Below are 25,128 nucleotides of genomic sequence, written 5' to 3'. Positions count from 1 at the left end.
GGGTTGGTATGACACGCTGCGGTACGCACTGGTGAGACAGAACTTGGGTGACCTCTGAGGTATCATCTCAGTTTAATATTAGACTTTGGACAGGATCAACTTCAGCTCTCAGCTTCAAGTCCAGTAAAGGATAAAGCAATGTTTTCTATTCTCATCCTTCCTGGTTCCATGTTCCTTTGGAGACACAAAGGAAGAATGAAGTGAACAACGCATTTCTTCCATCCCAGGGAAGCAACGAAAGTGCTCCCCCCACGCTTCAGTTGCGGTTGATGCTCCTCCTGTGTATGAGAGCCCAGAGCTGATCTCCTCGTCCTTGAGATGTTCCAGATTTGGAGGGAGCAGGGGGGAGAGGTCAAAGTGAGAGAAAGCACTGTCTGAGAGCATGTGGATAATAGCAAAATTTGAGGATTCATTTTTGACAACAATGTCTGTGGCTGTAGCTGTCATATGTTAATGGTGCATTTGGAATGCATCCTGCAGATAGAAATGGACTGGTTGTTTAATTTAGCTTGGTTTGAGATTTACTTTACCAGGCCACTACATTACCATTCTGTAGCAAAACATCAAAATCCATTAGGCGAGGGGTAACGTCTCCGGCTGATCTGTAGTAAACAAAGCCAGCTCTTCAGAGATCCTCAGCGCTTCTGGGTGTAGGAGAGCTAACGAAGCCTCCTTTCCCCTGGCTTCATGTGCCTGGCTGTGTGCAGGGAAACCAAGGGGCCTGGCTATCTCTCTCTGCTGGCTGAGTGAATCTCGTACAGACGCTAATTAGCCCGGAGACGAGGCCCTGAGGCTAGGCCAGCTGCTAGGCCTGTCAGCGCCATCTTACCGCGCCCTGCCTGACTGGCTGAGCAAGCCAACCTGCGGCAGGTAGGCCGAACAAATGGCTTTGCAGGTGCCAAAAGTGGTGTAGGACTGCTGTTATTTCTACGTGTCTGCTTGGTAAATGTACTTTAGGACAGCTGTCAGACCCAAAAGCCTTCTCATGGAGGTTGAGGAGGGTGGGATGACCAGGTAGCTCATTGCCAAAGCACGATGGTTTAAGCACTTCCTTCTGGCCACAGCCTAATAGGCACTCTGGTTTTGTCTATTTTGGCGTTTTTTTCAATGCATTTTGGATCTCTGCTTGAAGTAATGAGAGGACAGACTAGCATATGGGTCAGAAGACTTCCAGATGAATTACAAGGATTAATATTGCTCACATTTTAGAGGGTGGTTTCTTGAAACAAGAGAATTGTGACTTGCTTAAGGCCACATAATCTGACTCTGTGACTGGTTATCTGCACCCTAAAAGCTGCTCCATGTGCTCAGCAATCCAGAGGATGTACGTCAGTGGTGTATCTATACTTTGAACAGGAATTGTGTAAATAAGGAATCTCTTCTGCCTCTAACAACAACAGGTTGGGGCAGGCTAGCTTACCCTGTGAAATGTTACACAGCCAGAAGTAATTCTAATCAGTATTTTTATTGGCCTGGACTTGATGCTGACAGAATTAGATGTTGAGCTTTGGCACTTTGGACCTTTTTGCTTGATGTTTTTCCCTCAGAAGTTTCGCAAACATACTGTATGTTGTAACTGCATCAAGTGGAGTTTTGCAGTGTGAGCAATGAGAGCTAATTACGCTCATTAGGAGTGAAGCAGCTAATATAGCTGCGTTTAATAACAAGTCAGCTCTGACCCTAGGGACAAGACTTTATTTCTTAGCAATTTTTACCTTGGCACAAGCAATGGGAAAAAAGCAAAGCACCTAACCCAGGCGGCAGCTTTCAGCACAAGGCTGGAACACGGCCACGGGGAAACTCTGAGGCTATTCTGTCACCTTTTCTGAAAATCAATTTCAGAAAAAATTGTGTGATGCTACATGGTGGTCAGGTCTGCCTTTTAAAGCCGTGTAACTAGACGTTTAAAAAAAACTAAGCCTATATTGTTTCCTAATGTAACGGAAGGAATGCATTTTGACTGGACATGAAAGCTTTGTTTCAAGGCTAAATCTGTAGGATGTGCCGACTAGCTGGTGAAAAACTGCCCTAGGTTGGTTGGTTTATTTAACTTTCTTCCAGCAAGATAGCGTACTATGCTGTTGTCCTTCCACGGCAAGGGAAGAGCCTAAAATAACAAAAGCTGTTACGACAGCTCCCGAAGGGTGGCTTTGTCAAGGTCATGGTTCCTATTTTCATTGGATTTTGTGCAAATAGAGATAGGTATGCTAGGTACTTGGCCAAATATTTTATTTATAAGATGACGAGTCCCCCCAGAAGTGTAAAATCAAACAAATATGCAACTCCTGCCCCTGGTTATACAAATACAGCCAGCTAATGTATGTTGTGGTTAGCCTGGGATCGTGACTGGTCAGCGTATGCAAAGCTCTGGGCTTAGCCAATGGATGTGGTTGCTCTTTCTTAGCTGGCACACCAAAGGCTCTGAGGGACACGGGGACTGAAGCTTTGTATCTGCAGGTGCTTCTGCTTGATGATTCTTCAGTACCTAATTTTTATGGAGTTTTGCTGGAAACTTAGAAATGCTGAGCAGTTATTTCTGCCCTGTATTCAGAGCAGCAGAGGGTGGTAAAGATAAGGATGTGCATTTTTTGAGGAGTGAGGGGAGTTTATAGAAGGTTATTAAATGTGTAGATGCCATGCTTGACTCCAGGCTTCTAAGATGCTGATGGCTTGAGTCTTGGAGAGCATTGAGAAGTAGTTTCTCTCCTTGGTCTGCTTGTGTGCTTGCATGGGCATCTGCATTTAGCCACTTCTGGGGAGGAACACAAACCTGGATGCTGATCTAGCTGGAGAGTTAGCCTGACCTAGTACTGCTGCTTGTATGGGGCCTTTATGTCCTTCTTAGTTATAGATGAGGTGCTGGGCAAAATAGCAGGATTATCAAGTGGAATGAATTAATAAGGCCACACTAAATTAAAAAGGGGTTGCCTGTAAAAGCAAAACTAGCCATTCAACCAAAATCTGCTTATTTATTTCAGTGGAAGGTGGTCTGTGCTGGTGTGAACTGTGCTAGTGGTTCTGCTGTTTGTGGGGACAATCAAGAAGATTATACAGGGACAAGCTTTAGGAAATATTCTCCACTGGCAGAAATGATGCCCAGGAATTTATTAAATGTAGTCACTCTGGTTAGCAATACAGAGTGTAATAGAAAATATATATTGAATTCCACGGAGAAGTTCAGAAACCAAAAGAAAATCCATGTGGTGTAGAAGAACTAAAGCCTGTGCATATCTGTATGTGTGTGTTTATAAGTTTGTGTGTGTGTGTGTTTATATATATATACATAAATAAAACACCTTTTGGTATACATATGTAGACTCGTGTGTGTGTGTGTTTGTGTGTGTATATATATATATTTATAGGTTTAAAAAAAAAAAAAAACAAACTTTTTTTGATGTCACTCAACACCAAAAAAGATTGGACAAGAAGTAATACTATAGGGCAATGCATTTTCTTTGCTAATAAGAGAGACCTTTGCATTTTATTATTTTTTTTAAGCAAAGTTAAACAGAAATTCTCTTTATGTGCATGTTCTGCAGAGTACCATTGGTAGAGGCAGCTTAGCATTTTTTTAATATATTGTAAAATGTGTGTATATATGTGGAATGTTATATTTAATGTATAATACATTAAAACATAAACTTCATTACTTAATATTTTTGTTTTAAAAGGATTGAATTCAGTGCGGAAAATAAATATGACTATTTTTAGTTGTCTGTGAAGTTCAAAATAGTAATGAATTAAAACATAATATGGCAGACTTGTACGGCAAAAAACCTTCTTTCTAATGGGGTATCTAGTTTTGTTTGCTTATAATCTATTTTCTGGTGTATGAGGGCGTTGGTGGTGGTTTTCTTTTCTTTTGGTTGTTTTTGTTTTTAAACTTAAAAGCTGAAGTTAGACATATCAGACAATCTGTTCTGCTTTCTGCTATTTCATTACTGCAGTGTCTCAGACATGCCTGATTTCGTTGCATCTGTTGATAGATAAGCAAGGTCATTTTGACAGAGATCCTGTGAATTAGTCCTAGACAAATTCTAAATTCATGTCTTTGTGTCTAATATTTATATATAGTACAATGTACATTACAGGTCACTGTGTCTTAGTTATTAGTATAACCATATTGCAACTTGTTTTTAGTAATTCATGTCCAATGTGAATTACTTCTGTAATTCTGCTCATGAGAATGTTATTTACCTAGTAGCAGGTATAGGTAGAAGAATAACATTGATTTTTTTTAAGACCAACAGCTTTTGTACCGGAGGAGAAAATTTAACATCGAGTAATGTTGCGTTCATGTACAGCATATGATTAATGTGGTAGTTGGGTAAAAAAACTTCATGTATTTGAGCTCTGCAAAACTTTACTCATTTTTCTGATCTTTTCTGTGGGATGTTTTTGGTGAAAGGGTCCGTTTAGCTTGTTTTCTGGTTCCACATCAGGACAGCATACAGGAAGGGTACTCCTGGATGTTTTTGAAGCATTTTCACATCTGGTTTGAATCCTTTCAAGTAAACCTGAACACACACAGGAGTTGAGATACTCAGCAAATTGCACCATAAACCTGCAGGAGAAACAGGACTGACGCAAGCTGTTCTAAACCTTTTAGCTCTCCTCTGGGGAGAACACATTGCTCCACTTTCCCTGGTCGAGTTACAGTTCTCATTAACAAGGCATACGGTGTTGCATGGCAGAAGTGCAGTGATTCACTTGGAAAATGAAAACCATTGTATGGACTACTGCAAGTTCTTCCATCTGCGTCATCGGTCAAAAATCTAAACTCTTGAGAGCTCTGTGTAATTCGGGGCTGGTGGTTGACATAGCAGGAAGATAGTTACAATTCAGTTTAACTCATTAATACAGCAGTAAATTTTACTACTCTGGGAAGACAGCTTTGTTTTAGAGGAATCATAAAAGGGAATCTGAAATCCCATCAAGAAGTCTGAGGGTTTTTCTTTCCATTTCTGCATGGTAACTTCAGCGTGGACATAATCTGAATGTGGCAAAAAAAACAACCCTACCACGTAGGTCATGATGGCCAATATCTACTTCAAAGGTTATCTGGAAGTACCCAGGTGGCTGATGCTTTGGTCAGTTGATGATTAAAGTTAAGCTTTGATTTGGAAGAGGATATTGGTAGGCATAGCAGATGCAGGATCTAATAGATGTTTCTGGTTCTCCTTGAGGCAAGGTGCCAGTTGGGCACCTTTTTTTCCCCACTAAGTATGTCATAAAAGCTGCATTTATTTACTTTTTGTTACAGGCTGATCATGTACATAGTTGTCCTCAGCACATGGCTCTGCTTTGTTTGTTTTTTCCTGTCATTAACTGACCGAACTGCCTGTCAGCTCCTGGTTGTTATGGCTGGGTTTGGTATCTTCATTCAGTGGGGATAAAATATCACTGGTTTCTCATTTAGTTCTCTTTGGAGTTTATCACCTTGTTTCCATTATCTGTCTTATTTAGAAAAACTTGAAAGTAAATCTGATGAAGAAAGAGAAACAAGGGGAGAACAAACCAGGAGCTTGTAGCCAGTAAGCTTTGGAGCTGTATTCATGGATTACTGAAGGATTCATACGTACATTTGACAGTCAGGTTCATTACAGGCAGGTGTCCTTGTATTTCTAGCCCTTCGTGACGCTGAGAGAACTTACGATCTTGGTTTTCATCTTGGCTTCTGATCTCTGTTTTTGCTATATGGACAGTGGGATTCACCATGGATGGTTATAGCAACTTTGTGCACCCTAAAGACTTCCTTTGAATCTTGAACACAAACCTGGATTTGCATCTGAAGTAGTATAGAACTTATTTATCTTTCTGGGAGGTAGCAGAGAGGGAAATGTCATTAACACCCCCCTTTCCCAAATGTAGGGGAACAAGGTAATTGGCTTATAATTATGGATTTCTTATTTTTTCTTATATTTTGTGATTAAAAAATATGCCAAATTCTGTCCAGTTACCGTGTTTTACAGTGATGAACAACTTTTTTTTTGTTATGTTTAGAAAACAACAATCTGCTAGTTTTACTACCTGGGAGGTTCAAGTTCTTCATTGATAAGGTAAACATAAAATATTTTAGAAATAACCAAAAGTTAATTCACAGGCAAAATCCCAATGAAAAATAATAGTAAACTCAATATTATAGAATTGGAGGCATTACTGCTGTGGTTCTCTGATTTTATTTATCTATGTAAGAAATCCTTAGAGAATTACTTATATTTACTTTGGCCACTTGTTGTCTGTGTCTTGCCATATGGTTCTTGTGATTTATTTTACTGACATTGCCAACAGTAAAAAGTCTGTATTTCCATCCAGAAACAATCTCAGGTTTCTTTCAGGTCAATTTAGGTAATATTTAGTTGTTGCTATGCCTTCGCAAAGTGTGTAGTATTGTTTTCTTATTTTACATGGACCTGTTGGTCTGCCACATGACAAACTACAATAATCCTACTGAGACTTTAATGCCAAGTGTTGACAATGTCAGGTTACATCAGGTTAGAGAGGTGTATTTCTCACTTGCATGTAAAGCAAAGGTGATTTTGAAACGGTAGGTGATGAAGCACCAAGTTTTGTATCTTTTACTTGTGTATGTACTGACCTTTCAGTTATTACTGAAGGTCTTTGCATAGAATTATGTCCCATGTTCAAACTTGCAGTGCTAAAGCAATAAAAATGAATAAATCTCAGAAGCCTGTTTCTTCAAACCTGGCTGTGATGCATGGTTGTGTCCTAACATAAGAAGTTGTGGGTTAGCCCCGGCAGGCGGCTCAGCACCACCCAGCCATCTCCCCAGATGTGATGAGGGTGAGAATTGGAGAAGTAAAAATGTGAGAATTCATGGATTGAGACACAGACAGCTTACTAGGACAAGCAGAAGCTGCCTGTGCAAGCCAACAAACCAGGGAACCCGTTCCTTGCTTCCCCTCGGCAGGCAGGTGTCAGCCACTGCCAGGAGAGCAGGGCTCAGTGCGTGGAACGGTTTTGGGGGAAGACAAATGGCATCACCCCAAGCATCTTCCCCTTTCCTCCTTTACCCCAGTCCTGTTGCTGAGCATCGTGCCCTGTGGTGTGGGACACCCCTTTGGCCAGCCTGGGCCACCTGTCCTGGCCGTGTGCCCCCCAGGTACTCGCTGGCAGGGCAGTGAGGAGCAGAATAGCCCCAGGCAGTGTGAGCACTGCTCTGCCACAGCTCAGCCACCCGTGTGCAGCATCATTCTTACCCTAAACCCAAAGCACAGCACCATACCAGCTAGTAGGAAGAAAACGAACTCTATCCCATCTGAAACTAGGACAATATCCACCCCTTATTCTATACTATGTCATCCTCAGGTCCTCTACTTTCTATTACATCCCAATTAATCACCCGTATCTTTCCTGTCCCTTGGTACATACACACACAGATAACTTGCCCTTAATCTATGAGCCATCCCTCTAAAATGTCTGTCGAGTTCATTTAATCCATGACTTTGGGCTCCATCTGTTGTAGCAATCAGATTGTGGCTGAAGCCAGTTCTGGTTCCCTCAGTGCTGTGCTTGTCTGGTGCTGTCAAAATTCATTTTTCATTGATCTGGGTGGTTCTTACTGTAATAACATTGATTTGGCATATAGCAACCGTAGCAGTGATGACATACAGTATTACGTAGCACCAATTAGCACCATACAATTCAAATCATGGGCTATTCTCACCCAGCATCAGGCCCACTTGAGGTACACATCAGACTTCCCCATCCTTCTGCGCCGATCCTTGAACAAAAGCAGTCCCACGGATGGGTTTGCCTTGCCTGAGGCAGGACTAGCCCTGGCTGTCTTCCCCAGCAGCTTCTTTATGTGCACCACAGGGACATTTTCCCCTTCCACAGCACGTAACAGGAAAGAGGAGCTGTGCTTCAGTGCCGATCACTTCAGAAACAGTTTGAAACCCTTCACATGATGCCAATACTTCTTTCAGGTGGAGTACAGCAGGCCTCAGGTCTGTATGCCTGACTCCAAAACCCTAGGGGCTGACCTTGAGTCTCCCTGGGCTCTTTCTGCCAGAGGCCCCAGGTGGGGCCGTTCTCCCCAGCTGAGGTGTGCAGCACATTTTTTTTTACATCTTGCCTTGCCCAGACTGGCCTGAGGGCCACTGCATGAACTATCTAATATCTAAATAATAGATGTTAATAATAAATAATCTAACATCTATCTGTTTAATATCTAAAGCCAACTGGATGGCCTTCGCTTCTGCAAATTGGTTCAACTCACCTTCTTCTTCAGCAGTTTCTGGAGCGTGTCACAGCAGGACAGAAGGGTCTGTGTTATCTTCTGCTGGGAGCTATTATATGAACCACCGACACATTTAGTATCCTTGCTATCACTGAAGCTGTGGTTTGGATGGGGATATTAACTAATAAATTCTTAGGCGAAATGCAGACACACAGAGTTTTGATGTCAGAGTCTGTTTGACTTTTGACTAATCAGAGCTTTAAATTTAGCTTGCAAGTGAATTCAGGTTTTGAGTCTTTCTTGAAGCTGACCCAGCTGTCAGCTCCCAGCACGTCTGGCCCTCAGCACGTCCTGGTACCTGGGGTTGTTCCTCCCCAGATGCAGGCCCTTGCACTTTCCCTCGTTGGACTTTAAGAGGTTTGTGCCAGCCCATTTCTCCAGCCTGTTGAGGTCCCTCAGGATGGCGGTGTGACCCTGTGGCATATCAGGCGCTTTTCCCAGTTTTGTGTGACCGGCAGCCACGCCGAGGGTGCTGTCCCATCATCCAGATCATTAACGAAGGTGTCAAACAGGACTGGAGTGTATGGACCCCTCAGGAACACCACCAGCTACTGGCCTCCCACAAGACTACAGGCCGCTATCACCACGCTCTGGGCCTGGCTGTTGAGGTAGTTTCTGATCCACCTTGCTGCCCATGCAGCCCGTCCATCAACAGCTTCTCTGTGACAATCTTATGGAGACAGTGTCAAAAACCCTACTGAAATCCAAGTATATAATATCCCTGGCTCTCCACTTGTTTGCCAAGGTGATCATTTCACTGTAGAAAGTTAACCTGCTGTAGAAGTCCTAAGGCGTGTAAGCAAATCCATAGCCACCTGCCAGTACCTCTAAAACTCTTGCACATTTTACTGGCCCAGTAAAGGTACCAGGTAGGATCATTGCCTCAGTCTGTGTTCCTGAGTGGAAATGTGTAACACAACTTGCTTTAAACTCTTTGCTTTAGATATAAATAATGACTGGCCATTTCAGTTGAATGTTCACAGTTGAATTTTCAGCTGGATGTTCACATGGTGTTGCAGGCGTGTATCATAATGACTATATAGAAACGAACCTAAGGTTGCCATAATTTTCAGTGTTTTTCTTGTTTTAGGATATTTGCTTTTCTTCAGCTGTGGCTTTTTTGCTTTGTAAAAGAAGTCTTCATAATGTTTTGTTAAAAACTTGGTGTAAATGTATTTACAAGATAAACTATGTGGTCGACATTGGTGCCTATTACAGTAGGCTAATATTACAATAAGCAATAATGTAATAGGCTAACTACAATATTTAATTTTTATTTTTTTGTGGTATCTATGGGTGGGTATGTAGATATCCCTACACGTAACAAGTTACTTTTTGTCTGCGATTATTTAGTGTGTAAACCAAGAGGCTGGTAAAGCTAAAATCATGTTGAAATTTTAGCAAACGAAAGAACTGGGACCGATTTCAGAGCGGGCAAATCAAACGCGCAGTCATCGTTCATGTGAAACCTGTGGGATTTTTGGGAATATAATCTTAAAATACCTCATGAAAAGTTCAATTCTACAATGTATCTTGCTCCTGATATTGGCTGTCCACTACATTGTACTTAATTGTGTGAAATTGTTTTCCTTGCTGAAATAATTCAGAAATGTTAGGAGCCAAGTATTGTGTAATTGTGTTGGATTTCTATTACACGCGTTTTTGTGCCAATTAGCCACCCAGTTTAATAGTTGTTTAAGGATTGTTTATATTGGTGAAAACAGGATCTACTATTTATTGCTAAAGCCGGCAACCTAAAGCTTTTAAACCACAAAAAAGCAAGGGTTAATGTAGCTACTGATGTGTTATATATGGTAGGAAATAATTCTCTAATTTGAAGGTTGGACATTTGTAAACGTTAAATAGTTCATACCTAGCATAATTCTTAATTGGAAGTTAAATTGCAAGTGTTCTGTGTGCCAAAGGTGGGGATCACTTCCAGGTTAAAGAATAATTTCTAAGACGTTAGAATTAATTATGTAAACACTTTTTTTGCTAAAATAATAATTCTGAAAAGAAAGGAAAAGCCTGTTCCAAACTCCTCCTGTAGCGTCCCTCACTATTTCATCTAAATACGGTCCTAGCCATGATTTTCCATTTGGTGTACGAATATTTTCATTTTAACTGGATTTTGATTGTACAGCACGGTCTGCTGCAGGGCTGAACATTAGTCTTGTGAACATTAAGCAAGAGAATGATTTCATTACCATGAATGCTTCATTAGCTGCATGGGAATATTCAAGACTGTAAAGTTCATATATAAAGTTTTACAGAGTTAGTGAAGCTTCTGCTGGCATTCACCATTCTTTTTAAATGTAAAGATTCTGACAATTTTGGGAGGTATATTGGCAAATCAAGCCTCATCGGTTTACCATTTTACATCTTAAAAAAGGGAGAAAAAAACTGAACTGAAAAACGATATGTGAAATTAAATGTATAATACTTTAAAAAGGTTATTTTTATCTTTTTTATATTTGCAAGGATCAGCTTTAACAGGAGGCATAAAGGTGTATTGTTCCCTTTTCACTCAGATATGTTTTAATGTGTGTATTTGAAAATCAATCATCTTTTCTAATCTCTGAAAACAGAAGCAGTGGGATTTGTGGTGCTGAATTTTAAATGTATAGAAGTACGTTCAATGGAGATGATGTTCAATGTATAATTTGCCTAATTTGTGTACTCATATGGACAAAGATTGACTTCGATCTAAAAATAATAAATTCATTTTCTCTTTAGAGCTTCTGGTTTTTACAGCAGGATTTAAATTATAAATCCTATGCTTGATGTGAATACAAATATGATAATGACAACAGCATTTGTAATTTAATACTGTGCACTTAAAAAAACCTACATGGTTCTGTAGGATAAATATTACCAAAAGTAGTTGGGATGAAAGTGTATTTGCACATGCAAATTATGTAATACTTGTTGGAGATAATTGGAGATTAAAAGCTAATTAAAGATTGCTGACTTAATGGAAAAATGTTAATGTTTTTTAATTGAAAAGCATTTTTCCTCTTTTCCTTCCAGGTATTGCTTCGTTTTTGCTTTGGGATACCTCACTGTGTGCCAAATTACTAGAGTCTATATCTTTGATTATGGACAGTATTCTGCTGATTTTTCTGGGTAAGGAGAAAAAAAATCTTCCCATCTTGCCTTGCTATGGGATGCTGTATCTGTTGTGTTTTTTTTTTCCCTTTACTACCACATGATGAAACTTGAATTGTGTCTGCATGTACGTCTTATGCAGTCTGATCCCACAACATGAGGAAACTCTGAATGTTTTAAGGAAATGAGCTTTTAGCTTTGCTCTGTTTTGGGTTTTATGTGAAGTGTTTCAGAAAGTGAAAGCCAAGCAGAGGTGTGGTTGGGTAATCACACAGCCCTTGGAAATAGGGAGCTATGCCTGTATGTGTCCTCATTTTATGTAATGAGCTTAACCTATATTTGGTTGGAGCTCTATATGAGCAAAATATAATCAAAATGCAAAGTAAAAATAAGAAAAAAATGGTGATTCTTCTTTGTACTGCAGACAGAAACAAAGCACAACATTTTCTATAAATGTTTTCTCCTGATGGTGCTTTGATTTAAAGGAGCATTTTGGAAAAGAAAAAAGGCAAGAAAAGTATTTGCAAGCCTATTTGAAAAACAAAATAATAAAATGTATTAAATACTTTTCAGGAATACTGTGAATGGCATTGGTCTTTGTAGTTCAGTGGTACCTGTATTGTGTAGCAGCTGTGTGTGTTAGCCTTGTCACTTCTCAATCCTCATTGGTAAGAGCCCAGAAACTAACTTGTAGGCTGAAGCCTCTAGCTTTTGTGGTTAAGTTAATATTTTCTGTTGTTATAAGCTGGCTCTTAACCTTCTGAAACATCTTTCTGTATTTGTGTCTACAAACAAGTGTCTGCCTTCGAGCCAGATACCCAAGTTGTTGTTCCAGGCAGAGGAGATCTAATCAATGCAGACAGCAGAGCCTGGAGGGCATTTCAGCTGACCCACCACCACGTATCCACCTTGATGGGAGCTGGATGACTTGACATATGCCCCTGACTGTATTGTCTACATCTCCGCTTGCTTTAATGAGAGATTGCAACGCAGACATGAGCATAAAGACACACAAAGCTTGATTTACTAATGTTGAATGCCACCGTTAGGAGTGGAACAAGAATCCAAATGCTGTCCCTCCCAGGTCACTGTAGGGCCAAAGTGGGTACAGCCTTGCAGTGACCAAAGCTCTGAGCTGTACCAGGAAGCAGTGTAATTGCATTTGCTTGTTGCTGCTCTCAAACTATTAATAGCAGCTCGAGCACACTCGCTCAAATGGGACTGTATTGCTTTCAGATACCAGCTGTCTTTGTGGCTGTGTTGGTTTGTTTCAGAGATTTCTAAACCCTCTTTCTAAACATGTCCAGAGATTCATGAGGTCTGCTCTGGATGGAACTGTTGTAAAGCCTAGATCCGTCTCTCTGCTTGTGTGCTGGAGCTGCCTGATTTAAAATACCCTTTCGTGCCTTGGTTTGGGAGCTTGGTGCATGCATGTTGTATTAAGTCTCTGGCATAAACTGCATCTGCTCCCTTGAGGCCTGAGACAGATGTTACTTCCAAAACAGGAGGAGAACGACATGCTGCAACTTGAACTGAAGAAGGCTATGTTCCACCAATTTTCTCTAGTTCCAGGGGAAGAGAATAATCTCAAAAATAACAAAAATGCCCTAAACAGTTGTAGAATCCCTGTACCCTCAAGTTCGTTCTTGGTACTGAAGAAATTGGCATGGCTTTGTATAGTGGTTAGCCCTGACAGAACTTTGAATGAATACCTAGATATTTCTCCTAGCCCATCGTGCAAATTGGAGGTGTCCAAGCCCAGAGAATCTGCCAAGGAAATTTGACCCCGTGCTGGAGGTGCCATCGCTTGTGCAGAGCATTGCAATCCTGGCTTTGGTAGTGACAGATCCCAGCTGCCAGCAAACCTTCCACAGGTTCCTTTGCCCTTCTGCCAGCACCTGAACGGGAAATTAAAATTGAAATTAAAATTCTGCTACACAGCCTCACTGTTCCAGGAAGGGCTCTTCCTCTTTCAGATTGTTGCTCCTCAGCCAAGCCTCTGAAGATGCTGGAATAGCCACCTCAGAAGGAAAAAATGCCAGGGTCTGCTGTGATAACAATAACAGATGCATGAGCTAGAATTTATGCAAGGTCTGGCCGAGCTCCTCCTGGGCTCCATCCTTCAGCCAAGCAGGATCTCTGCTTGTCCATCTACTGAAAATGTCCATTACAGAAGGAAAACCCATTCTGTTCAGAATCAGTTAGGGATCTGTGACACTACCAAGCAGGTCTTCAGCTTAAATGCTGGAAAGGGATATGAGGGATTTCCCAGTCTGCCTATTCTCATCTGGGTTCTTTTCTTGCTGACACTTGCCTGTCACTCTGGCCTCGATAACAGGATTTTTAGGGCACTGATAATTGTCGTGGTTTAACCCGGCTGGCAGCTAAATACCACGCAGCCGTTCGCTCACCCTCCCCCCTCCCTCTCTGGGACGGGGGAGAGAAATGGAAAGTGAAGCCCGTGAGTTGAGATAAAGACAGTTTAATAAGACAGGAAAATAATAATAACAAAATAATAATAACAATAATAACAATAATGTTACAATGGTGATAATAGGAAAATAATAATAATATGTACAAACAAGTGATGCACAATGCAATTGCTCACCACCCGCTGACCGATGCCCAGCCTAACCCCGAGCAGTCCGGCCCCCTCCCCCCGGCTAGCCACCCCTATATATTGTTTAGCATGACGTCAGATGGTATGGAATACCCCTTTGGCTAGTTCGGGTCACCTGTCCTGGGTCTGTCCCCTCCCAGCTCTTACTGCACCCCCAGCCTGCCTGTTGGCAGGACAGAGCAAAAGTCTGAGGTGTCCTTGGCTTGGTATAAGCACTGCTCTGCAACAATTAAAACATCGGGGTGTTATCAGCACTCTTCTCATCCTAAGCCAAAACACAGCATTCCACCAGCTACTAGGAAGAAAATTAATTCTGTTTTAACTGAAACCAGGACAATAATACAATGCAAAACTTTTTTTTTTTTTTTCCCCTGATTACATTTTGAGGACTGAAAATATGTTGCACTTCAAAATAACCTAAAACCTAAAAAATACCAGTTGACAGACTGATCCATCTGGCAAAATACTGTCAGTAAAGGAGGACTTGATAGCTATTGGATTTACTTTTCTATTGTAATTTAAATATGTGAAAAAGGCTGAGTGCAGTCAAGACTTGAACAAAGTTATGGGCTCATCCTACAGTATGATTTATTTATTTATTCATATTTTATATAAATTATATATCATATTTTATATTCTAAATATATATATTATTTATATCTGCAACTCAGATACTACGAGGCAAATAAAGTCTCCAATATATTTTTAAGATCTGATTTCAAAGTTAAGTTTCCAAATTCTATTCCTGTAGCCTTCTTTATGTTTTTTTCTCCACTACCCCTGTCAGGAGTTAGCAATGCTGGGATTTCTATCAGTTGATAATTCTTAGCTATTATGGAGATGGTTACCATTTTACAATAAAGTTTTTGGTTTTCCAATACAGTTGAAGCTGAGTTACTTAGCCAGCGAATAATCTCTCTTGGGAAGCTTAAGATCCAATCAAGTGTACCAAATTCAGCACAAACTGAATTCCATTAGAGTCAGCATAATTATGCTAGGTTTTAGTTTTGCCTGATATGTTTACTTGAAGCACATAATAATTGTAGCTGAAAAATTAAGCACGGGACCAGCTCTTAGGAGAAACAGTGAAAATGGTCTGCATATCTAAATAAATAATTCTGCTGTTCAGCTTTGGTATCCTGCCCTAATTTATAATGCACAAGATTGTTCTTACAGCCCTTTTTTTCTTTACTATTCCTGCTGTTTAAAACAACAAGAACAACAACAAAAGACTATGCTATTAGAAAGTAAAATGTAAAACACTTTGGCTGTGTTTGTGGAACCTAATGCACCAACAAAAGGCATGATTTTTCAAATACTGTATCTCAGGAGAAAATTATTTTCATAGTTTGAAAACTCTGTAATGTTTTGACCTCTAACAACTAACCACTTTGTCCTTGTATTAGAAATCTTCAAGTAGAGAGCAGTTAACCTGGTATAGTAGTATAAATTTTCTCTGATATGTTTACATGTGAAAGAAAACTCTGAACTTTTTTTCTGTTTCTTTCTTTTCTTGTAACAGTCCCATGATGATAATTACGCAGAAGATCACTAGTTTGGCTTTTGAGATTCATGATGGTAAGATTTCTTTAAACCGTCTTTAATTTTCTATTTAATGTTCTAAACAAAATGAATTTAAGGAATGTTAGTCACTCACTGCTAATGTGTCAAAGTGCAAACAGGTTTTTGTCTTTTCTCCTACCAAATTTTTCCAGCAGATAAATGAGCCCTAGTTGTGACAAAAATGGATCCTAATGTATGTTTCAAGGGTAGGATGTCTAGGTATTTAGTTACTTTTAAATTTAAAGGAGTAATTGTCTTTCTCTTAGTTTGGAAGTATCTAGGGAACCTATCTAATCAGCTTGAATTTCTTGAACTACAGCTGTCACCTGAAGATTTGGGTATGTGGCCCCAGACACCTGGATTAAGCCACCTGTTTTTCTGAGAAGTCTTTAGTAATGTTATATTTGGAGTTTAATATATTTTTTGTCTTGTGTGCAAACAAGCTTTAGTGATGTTATTGCATTTTTTTCCTTTCTCATAAGACACTGCCTAGAGAAGCCTGTAGGCAACAACATTCATAAAGATGAAAAGCCTGGAAAACACTTCCTGTACGAATTCTTGAATGAACAAAAATGAATGAATAATGCTAGACGTGTCTAATTGGTCAAAAATCTGATGTCTAACTTCCAGAGGAAACACACACAGTATTAGTTTTGCAAGCTACAATCAATTAGAGTACAGAGTATGCAGATTAGAGGAAACAACTTATTCTAAGGAAGTAATAATTCTAGTATCAAAGATAAATGCTTCCTCCTACTATTATTTTGCTAGGGGAAGGAGCTATTCTAGACTTGCTGACATCATGCACAAGTAGTGGAGTTGGGGTATGGGACAAGCATGTGGGTGTTTCTGGTAGTCTTGAAAAAAATGTTTCATTTAGTCAGCTCTATTCTTAAGTTTCATTACAGACTATGCTAGGTTTTTTTTCCTACTTAATACAGAAAATTTGTAGTTTCCTAGTAAGTCTAGGTTATTTTCTGTCTGAATTTCTCAGGGATGTCATTGAATTCGGAGCATCAATCTTGAAATTTTTTTCCTTTCTGCCCCCACATCAGAGATCCTCTAGATTTTTTGTAAGCCTCTGGGGAGTAGCTGATAAAATACTGGAAAGCTTTCTCTCTGGTTGCATTTGCTGTTTAGCAGAGCTCTTGAGTTGAGCTGAAGAAGGACAGCTGCTAGAAGCATGGTTTGAGCATGAATTTCAAAGGTTGGTGAGACCAGTATAAATTCAGGAGCAACTATGAGTCTGATGCCAGGAGATGCCGAGAAAAGATATACAAGGGAAAATTAGATTGTATTAAAACAATGATTTTTAACCCCAGACAACTGACACAACTTATAAGGGATCCATCAAGAGAAATCAATGAAAACAGTTGGTTTTGTGGTAAAGGCAAGTCTCCTGATCTTTTCCTGGCAGCCTACTCGTTGTGTTCAGGTTTTGGTATTACATATGAAGGTCCTGGAAAGAACTGGATATAATCACAAAGGCCACTCACTCACGTTGCATGCTAATGAATCTTTCTAGTCTTGGTGGGTATCCTTGATACCAAGTCCAACTCTAGTACTTCTGTACAGAAACACTGACAATGCCTGTAACTGTTACAACCCTGGGTACTTCCTGTGGGCTTATTTTTTACTACAGCAGGAGAATTCTATGCAAATTACATAGGAATAATTCAAGTTTGCTTTGTAGTGGAGTCACCGTCCCTGGAGGTGTTCAAGGGAAGGTTGGACGTGGTGCTTAGGGACATGGTTTAGTGGGCGACATTGGTGGTAGGGGGATGGTTGGACCAGATGATCTTGGAGGTCTTTTCCAACCTTAATAATTTTATGATTCTTTTCAGAATCACAATTTGGATCACAAATTTACACCTGCATAAACTTAGACTATGTCTTTGGTGTACTGTGATTTATGTCTTGAACTTAAGCCCTTGCTAGTTCTTGCCTTCATACAGGTTCTTGCTGCTTAAACGAGCACTGCCAAAAATGAACAGTCAGTATGTTAAGTTCTTGCAGATTATTTTTGGCATCACACATGCACTCTTTAAAGGCAGAAATATTTACATGATTTGGAGACTGCTTGTGTCCATATTCATTCTGTATGGCAAGATCTAGATTTGTGTATTAATATAGATATAAGATACAGATTTGTTAGGCTAATGACAGAGTTTGGGGGGAAAAGGGAACTCTTTGTACCTCAGATTCTGTCTGAAGTACCTTTTTCCACCAAATTTAAAACTGGCATATTTTTGAGAAGGAAGGGTGCATTGCAGATGTTCCAGAAGCACGATGATAGTCTGCAGCTGGTTTAGAAAGGCTAAAAATGTGCATGCAAAATTCCTAGCTGGAAGATGGTGTCAAGCAGAGAAGCTTTTGCAATTATAAAGTAAGAAAAGTTGAGCAGAAGAGAAGAAAGTTACTGTGACTGCTTAATGCCTGCAATTTGTGATGAGTTACATACTGAGTTCTCCCTCGTTTGCTTATAATGCACTCACCCGCACATGAGCCTCGCTCATTTTCTGCAATTCTGTATGAGCTGGGGGATCTTTACAGGAAGGACCCGTATCAAAATCTAATCTCACTAATCTGTATGGACTTTGACAGCTTGTTTTTAACTCTCGTGCTTAATGAATCTTTAACAAAGAGTCTCTTCATCAGTTATATTCATAACCCAAGGAAGTTCTGGAGCTCACGACGTACTTATTTTTAAATCACCAAGAGATTCAGTCAGCAAAAACAGGGAACATTAGACTTGATATTTGCTATTTAAAAGGGGCAAAATGGTTACAGCTTCTTCCAACCTCATTCTTCCTTCTTTTCTCTAACTTAAATTAAATAATACATAAGACATAAACAGGAAAAGTAGTAACTTCTTAAATGTAATACTCATCTACTAAGAAAGAAGTGTAATTCTTCCAAATTATTTCTTCATATTTCCATGTTGCATTTGTCAGAAAAATGTATTCAGACACAGGTAGGAGACCAGAACCATAACACTCTTCTGTCAGCTTTTTCTTTGTTCCTGAAGGCTTATCTCTCGTATCCTTTCTGACCACAAAAAAAAACAAACTTTCCTGTCCTGTATGCACCCTTCTGCCATCCCTCATGTATTAGTTTTCAGCTTTGTAGTGCTTAAATGTGCTGTTCCTGGAAGACTGCTTGCTTTTTTTCTGATTATGATGATGTATCTGGCGCCCTCTATTTTTAAAAGCAAGAGTATAGACATTGATGCTGATCCGGTAAGGCACTGCATTCACTGTGAGAGCTAGAAGGAGATGAGTTGCATATTCAGTGTACTCTAAAGGGCTGGGTTTTGTGTGTTTGCTTTGTTTTTAGCTTTTGCCTTTTCCTTTGAATCATGATTTGGCAAGATTTAGTTATATGCTAGTCGTACACCAATATTTTTTTTGATCTCGCCACATTTACTTCACTTCAACAGCAGCATATGAGGACAATGGCTGGATTGTTTTGTGCTCGTATTACTATTGCACTATTATAGTGCTGTAAGATTTCCAAATTGGCCATTAGAGCTACTTTCCCCAGAAAATTATGAAAGCAGAGTCTCTGCCCCATATGGCCCCTGGGAGGAAGATATTTTTAATGGATAGAGAAAACACATGGAAAAATGGGAAAAAACAGATAAGGAAAAAGAAAGAAGCCTAAAGTTGGAGATGTGCAAACCCCATGTTAGTCGCAGTGGTCTTGATTGTCTGTTGTTACCAGCTTCACCCAGTCGTAGCAGCACGCCATACACTTGGGATGTTTTTAAGCAATATAATTGAAAAGAAAAAAGGGCAAATTTCTTCTTGGTTGGCAGGTAATGAGTAGTCCTATCCAAACTGCAGTATCTGTATTGTTGTAAGGCTTTTTTTTTTTTTTAAAGTGTTCTCTCTTGTGTTTGTGACAACATTGGCCATTTTACCAAATCACATTCGCTACTGTACACATCGTTAGTTTTTAAAGGATTATATTGTATTTCTCCATCCCTAAGTCTTTAAGTGTTGTTTTCAGCCTATGTTCACTGGTGTGGCTTTCTGGATTTCAAAATTTCTGATTTCTCTTTCTTTTTTTTTGTAGTTTCTGTGCAATTTTACTCAGCTGGCATCTTTGTCTGTTTGCTTCCAATGTGCTAGTAACAACTAAAACTGGTACTGAATGTCTGGGTCTTCTTCAGGTCTTAAAATGTTTCGGTAGCAGCAAGCATCTGAGCTCAGCTGGTGATCCATTTCAGAACCTCAAATTAAAATTTGCTGGAGGTACAACGAGGCTTGTGATAGGATCTCCACGTTTAAGTATTATTACTGTAATATAATCTCATGTTTAAGCATTATTAATGAGTTACTGAATAGCCAGATTTCCATGTAAATGTAAAGGTAGATATATCCAAGCAGCTTAACTACAAAGCTGAGGTAATACCAGGATGTGGTGATAACGCTGTAATTGTGAGGATGCATGGTGGTAGTCAAAACAAGCTTTAATAAAGCCTATAGGGAGGGAAGGATGTTGGCATGTACCTAAAGATGTTGATTTTGCTACCTTTAGGATGTGATCTCCTGAGGAGGAATGAACAGGTGCAGCTTCCTCATGATTTAGACCAATGGGGATAAATTTTGCTAGGGGTGATTTACAAAATTCTTTCAGCAAGGAAGGAATGTGGGCTTGTTTCTTACTTTACAGATGAGAAAACTGAGTTATAGTTGCTGAGTGGCCAAATCATTTCACCTCTCTAACAGATGTTCGATAAAACCTGTATTCTCTCATCCCCACTGTGTGCTTTGGTAGCAACTGAAAGATGCAGCCATCGCAGTAGTTTGCTGCTTTAGGACAGGAGAAAATATTTCTCACAAACCCCAGAGAAAAGTTAGAAAACTTCATGAATTCCCTGGCAGTGGCGTGCTGATGAAACGGGGTTTCTTTATCTCTTGTGTGTGGGAACAGCTATGATTTGAGGCCTCTGACCCCGTGGGCAGATACCCTGCCTTGGAAATATTGAATGGACTTGTATGCATTTATCTCGTGTTAGATAAGGTTGGGATTGATGGGCTTTCAAGGTCCCTTCCAGCCTGGGCTGTTGTATGATTTTAAAAGCACCTTCTGCCCTTTTCTGTCCATTAATAAGTGTTAACAGCAGCTTCCTGAAAGCTTTCGAGAGTGTGACACAGGCACTGAAAAGACATCAAAAAAAGCTTATGGGGAAAGCCACTGACCTCCACGAAGCTGATGGATGGAGTGAAATGTTAGTGAGACAGGGAGGTGAGAACTACAAGGAGGCTTACTTGTACACTGTACAGGTTTGAGACAGGTTTGGCTAATTACCTTGTTTTAGTGATTCGTCTGGCTTTGGGAAAGTTAATTTGGACACATGTGGTCACTGCTTCCTCCTTCTGACTCAGAGAAGAAGGTATCCAAGTAGGATACAACCGCTAGGGAGGATCCTGCTCTGGGCTGTTTTTTAAGGGGTTGCAAAGTTCTTTCCTATATGGTTCGTGTCGTGTGATCCACATCTTATGTGAGTCTCTGTGTTGAATTTCTCTTTTAGATTGTGCTAAATTCCAGGATTTAGTACCTGAGACCTGTAATGCTACAGCCTTAAAGGTTAAAGGACCTTCCAAGAAGCTTCTCCCACGTGTTTTGTTCAGTGCACTTTATCAGCATAGAAATCTTTGCTGTAGTATTAAGGAGCAGATGTGACACTGTAATTGTGGGGAAGAGAAAGTGCCTGTGTGGAATTAAGGATTGTGCTAAAATTTATTTTTTTTCCCTTGAGTATGAATGAATGGGGAGGATCAGGAGTGAAGAAGGCACTTTTTCAGGTTGTAGGAGATGCCAGTCTGCTAAGCCCCCTCTATTATCTCAGCTTTGAAGACTAAGAGTGAAGTTTTTAAGTCCTAAGTGTCTACAGATCACAGTTCCTAGAGTCACATGAAGACAGCAGGTACCTTCTTTTTAGGTAAAAAGTATTGCCATGAGCCATAGTATAAGCAAGTTCTGATTTCCCCCTCTTTTTCTTGTCTCTTTACTGTCTCTTTACTTTACTGATTTTGATATCCTACATATATATATATATATGTATATATATATAGTTTTTTAATATATATATAGAGAAAGACTCCAGTTAAGACTTTCCTTATATAAGCTTACATCAAATACAAAGACTTTGGATTTACTGGCATCAAGGGGCAGGCCTTGAAGGTAATCTTTCTGTGAGCGGAGGAGGATCTTTTCCTTCTATATTATCTATATAATCACCTATTTTTATAAAACACATTAGAATTTCATATCTATATTACCTCTACTCTTTCATTACACTTGATTGGAAATTCGCTTTTGGGTTTAGGAACCTGCTAGAGAGGAAGATAATTGAAGTGGGATTCCACAAGCTTAATTTCCCTTAGGAAGCGATGCTTTAGAAAATAACTTTTGGAGTGTCTGCAGCCACAAAGGAAGCCTGCAGATGTGAACAGCACAGAATGGATGCCCCCACAAGGGGCTGGGCTGGAGGCGAGCTTGCAGGAGGAGCTGAAGCATCCAGGCCTGTTGGAAGGAAGCTCAGCTTGTTCTGCGCCCTGCCCTCGGATTAATGTATTTTATAATTATTTAGTGTTGAAGGTTATATTGTTGACCTTTCTCTTTTACAGCAGCACGAATTCAGAAACTAGTTTTTCAGGAGTAGGCCACCAGCATTTCACAAAGGGCCAGGTATGACAGGAATGTGACTTAGGCCTTGCTGCTCTGCTTGGGCTTGGCCTGCCCCCTTCTGCTGGCAGAGGTTAAGGCTCATGGGGAAGACTCAGGCACCCTTTACTGTCGTGTCTGCTTCACTGGACCTTGTTTATAAACTTTACTTGCAGCACGATGGTGGTTTTTAGGTCTGCATCGTGCTTTGGGTAACATAAATCTGTCTTGGACTGTGTTCATATACACTTCAAAGGTGTGTGACTAGTGAGGTGTCCCACTGCGGGGTTAATGGGGTTTGGAGTTTGACTTCCCTGACTGGTAGTAAAAGGTTTTGAAACCTGTACATTTTGAAATCTTAAAAATGTAAGGGAACTGTATTTTTCAAAACTTCCAGCAAAAATATTATGTTTTATAATATATCTGAAACTACTTGAGGACATAAAAAAAATAATCACACTGTAGCATGAGGATTGCTCTACTGATTAAAGACTCTGCTAATTAATTTGTGGTATTCTGGCTTTTCTTCATTTTTCCTTTTCCCTGTGCTCTTCCCTAGGAATGTTTCGAAAAAATGAAGATTTGACACCGTCACAAAGATGCTTGGCTGTAAGGTAGGCTTTCAGTGATCTGAGAGTTTAGTTTTAGGGGTGGGGAGAAGCCAGTGGCTTGTGTGCTTTATTGATGCTTTGTGAAATTGCTGCAGTTCATGTTCAAGATGGAGAGTTTATAAACTCATCTAAAACAGGTCCATGCTTTGTATATTTATAACTTAATTACATGCATTTATTCTCCTAGAAAATACCACTTGAAATGGAATGTTTTTCTTAAGTATAAAACCAAAGTTCTATGCATTATATGCAAATTAATGCCAGATCAGATAGGAGACTAGTTAACACTTAGTACACATATAAAGTAGTTGGTGAAGGAACATATTTGTCTAATTTCTGTTTTTCAGCATTTAACTTACATTTTTTCCTTTCTTTATTCAGGAGGCTTGAAAATAATATGTTGTCCTGGGCAAAAGTCTTGCCTTGAGGAGTTTTGCTTAACTTAATTTATCGCCAGTTAACACACACCTTTGTTTACTGATGCAGTTATTGAGGGGAAAAAAGAAAACAGAAACAATTGAACACTTAGGGAAACACCTTTCTTCTCCTTGCCCAGTCTCAACTTTAGTCACATACCTCCTCAGAGCAAGGAGAAAGTCACCAGAGTTAAAGACATCAGTCTGAAAATGCTCAGTAGAGATTGGAAAGCAATGCTGTGTTTGGAATGATTTAAGTTGTGATTGCAAAATACACATGAAGTGCTTTTCTGCGTTTGGTTCTTGTTGCAATTAAAGTGAGCAATGACGTGCAGTATGACTTCTCCTACTGTGGAAATTCTGTGGAAACACACATGCCATCTCACGAGCTGCTTGTCTTTGAATTGCAGACGCATGCCAAGTCTACTGGAGTATTTAAGTTACAACTGTAATTTCATGGGTATCCTGGCAGGCCCGTTATGCTCTTACAAAGACTATATTAATTTCATTGAAGGCAGATCGTACCAACTGCAACAGTCTGAAGCAAATGGGAAGGAAGATACAAAATATGAACAAACGGATCCTTCTCCAAATGTAAGATGTATGACTCTTGCAGTGCCGATGCTGATGTAATCATTGCATGAAAAGCTTGATTTGCACTGTTCATTTACAGGCATAACTTCCAAGCTGTATCTGGAGTTCATTCAGCAACAGTACAGTTCTCTGTTCCAGAAGTTAAATACTTATTCTTTAAGGCAGGTTTTCTCCATGGTTTCCAGTCTGGATCTTGTGGACAAAAGCAAATGAAATTGGTGCTTCCTACCAAGCTTATATGGTAAAAAGCCATCTTTTGATGAAGCAGTTAATGCATCTTTTCTTCAAAGCATATACCGTGTACAAACTGCACATCTTAACAGTTCCAGCAAAGTTCCATGAAAATTCTTGAATTCTGCTGTTTTTCATTTCTGCATGCAGCAAGTAGAAAACATTCATATGCATTAAGTTGAAAAATACTCATCAAAATAGTTCTTTTTTGGTTTTACATGTCTAGAGAGGTACTAAGGATGGATATATTTTTTTTCTTTTATCTGAAGGTATAGTAAGAGATGGACTAGCAATAATGCTATGGAGAGTTTACAAACTTGTCTGAAACTGTATACTGTAATGGATAGTCCATCTTTTACTACACTTTCAAATAAAAAGAAAAAAGTAACAGTATGGCTAGTCATCCATACAGTCTCTTTATTTTCTCTTTGTTCTTTTGTTGGAGAAGAGAACACATCTGTACAGAAGAAAGTCCAGTTGATCAGAGTTAAAATCAAAAGCTCCCAAAGGTTGTTACTTTTCCATTTTAATCCAAAGAATTAAGTGGATCTCTATCCACTTCCATCCTTTGCATGTGGGTGATGATTTTTCCACATTCTCTTCTATGAGCCTCGTGTGGTTGTAGTAACTCGCACCACAGGAATGTAAACTAGTGGTTGGAGGATGATAATATTTGAAGCTGTTCCACATGTTGACAAAGTACCTAAGGTCATAAAAACGTGCTGTTGAGCAAGTCGTCAAGAAGGGAGGAGAACAAACGAGACTTCTCTGCCTAGATGGGCACCTCACGGTCTGTCCATAGACTGCATTGATACGTTGTGTCGGCAAAGTTGCACACTTGTTTTTAACATCCTCTTGGCTCAATAGACAGATGCATCCCATCGTATGTACTAAAATCCTATTTCTGGAGAAAAATATTGTGTAGTAAATTTATTGCAAAACAATGGAACTAACCAAACCTGTCAATATCACTACTTCTGGACATTCGTCTACTGAGTGCTTGGTAGGTCTTCATAGCTTTTTACCACATAATCTTGCTAGTGATTT

At 39.7% G+C, this 25,128-nt stretch overlaps 1 protein-coding gene across 2 annotated transcripts in view; it reads left to right on the top strand.

The window, feature by feature from the left end:
• Positions 1-25,128, top strand: part of MBOAT2 (membrane bound glycerophospholipid O-acyltransferase 2) — a 92,268-nt gene that overhangs the window by 44,981 nt on the left and 22,159 nt on the right. For both annotated transcript variants that reach the window (XM_082755892.1, XM_082755891.1), the window contains exons 4-7: positions 11,294-11,389; positions 15,514-15,569; positions 22,789-22,843; positions 23,667-23,850. In XM_082755892.1, the coding sequence (XP_082612018.1) occupies positions 11,294-11,389; positions 15,514-15,569; positions 22,789-22,843; positions 23,667-23,850 (391 nt within the window). The remainder of the gene's footprint in view (positions 1-11,293; positions 11,390-15,513; positions 15,570-22,788; positions 22,844-23,666; positions 23,851-25,128) is intronic.

Source organism: Aythya marila (assembly GCF_965140915.1).
Source record: "Aythya marila genome assembly, chromosome: 3".
Lineage (NCBI taxonomy): Eukaryota > Metazoa > Chordata > Aves > Anseriformes > Anatidae > Aythya > Aythya marila.
Note: the sequence above shows the minus strand (reverse complement) of the source record. Positions and strands in the feature narration are given on the sequence as shown.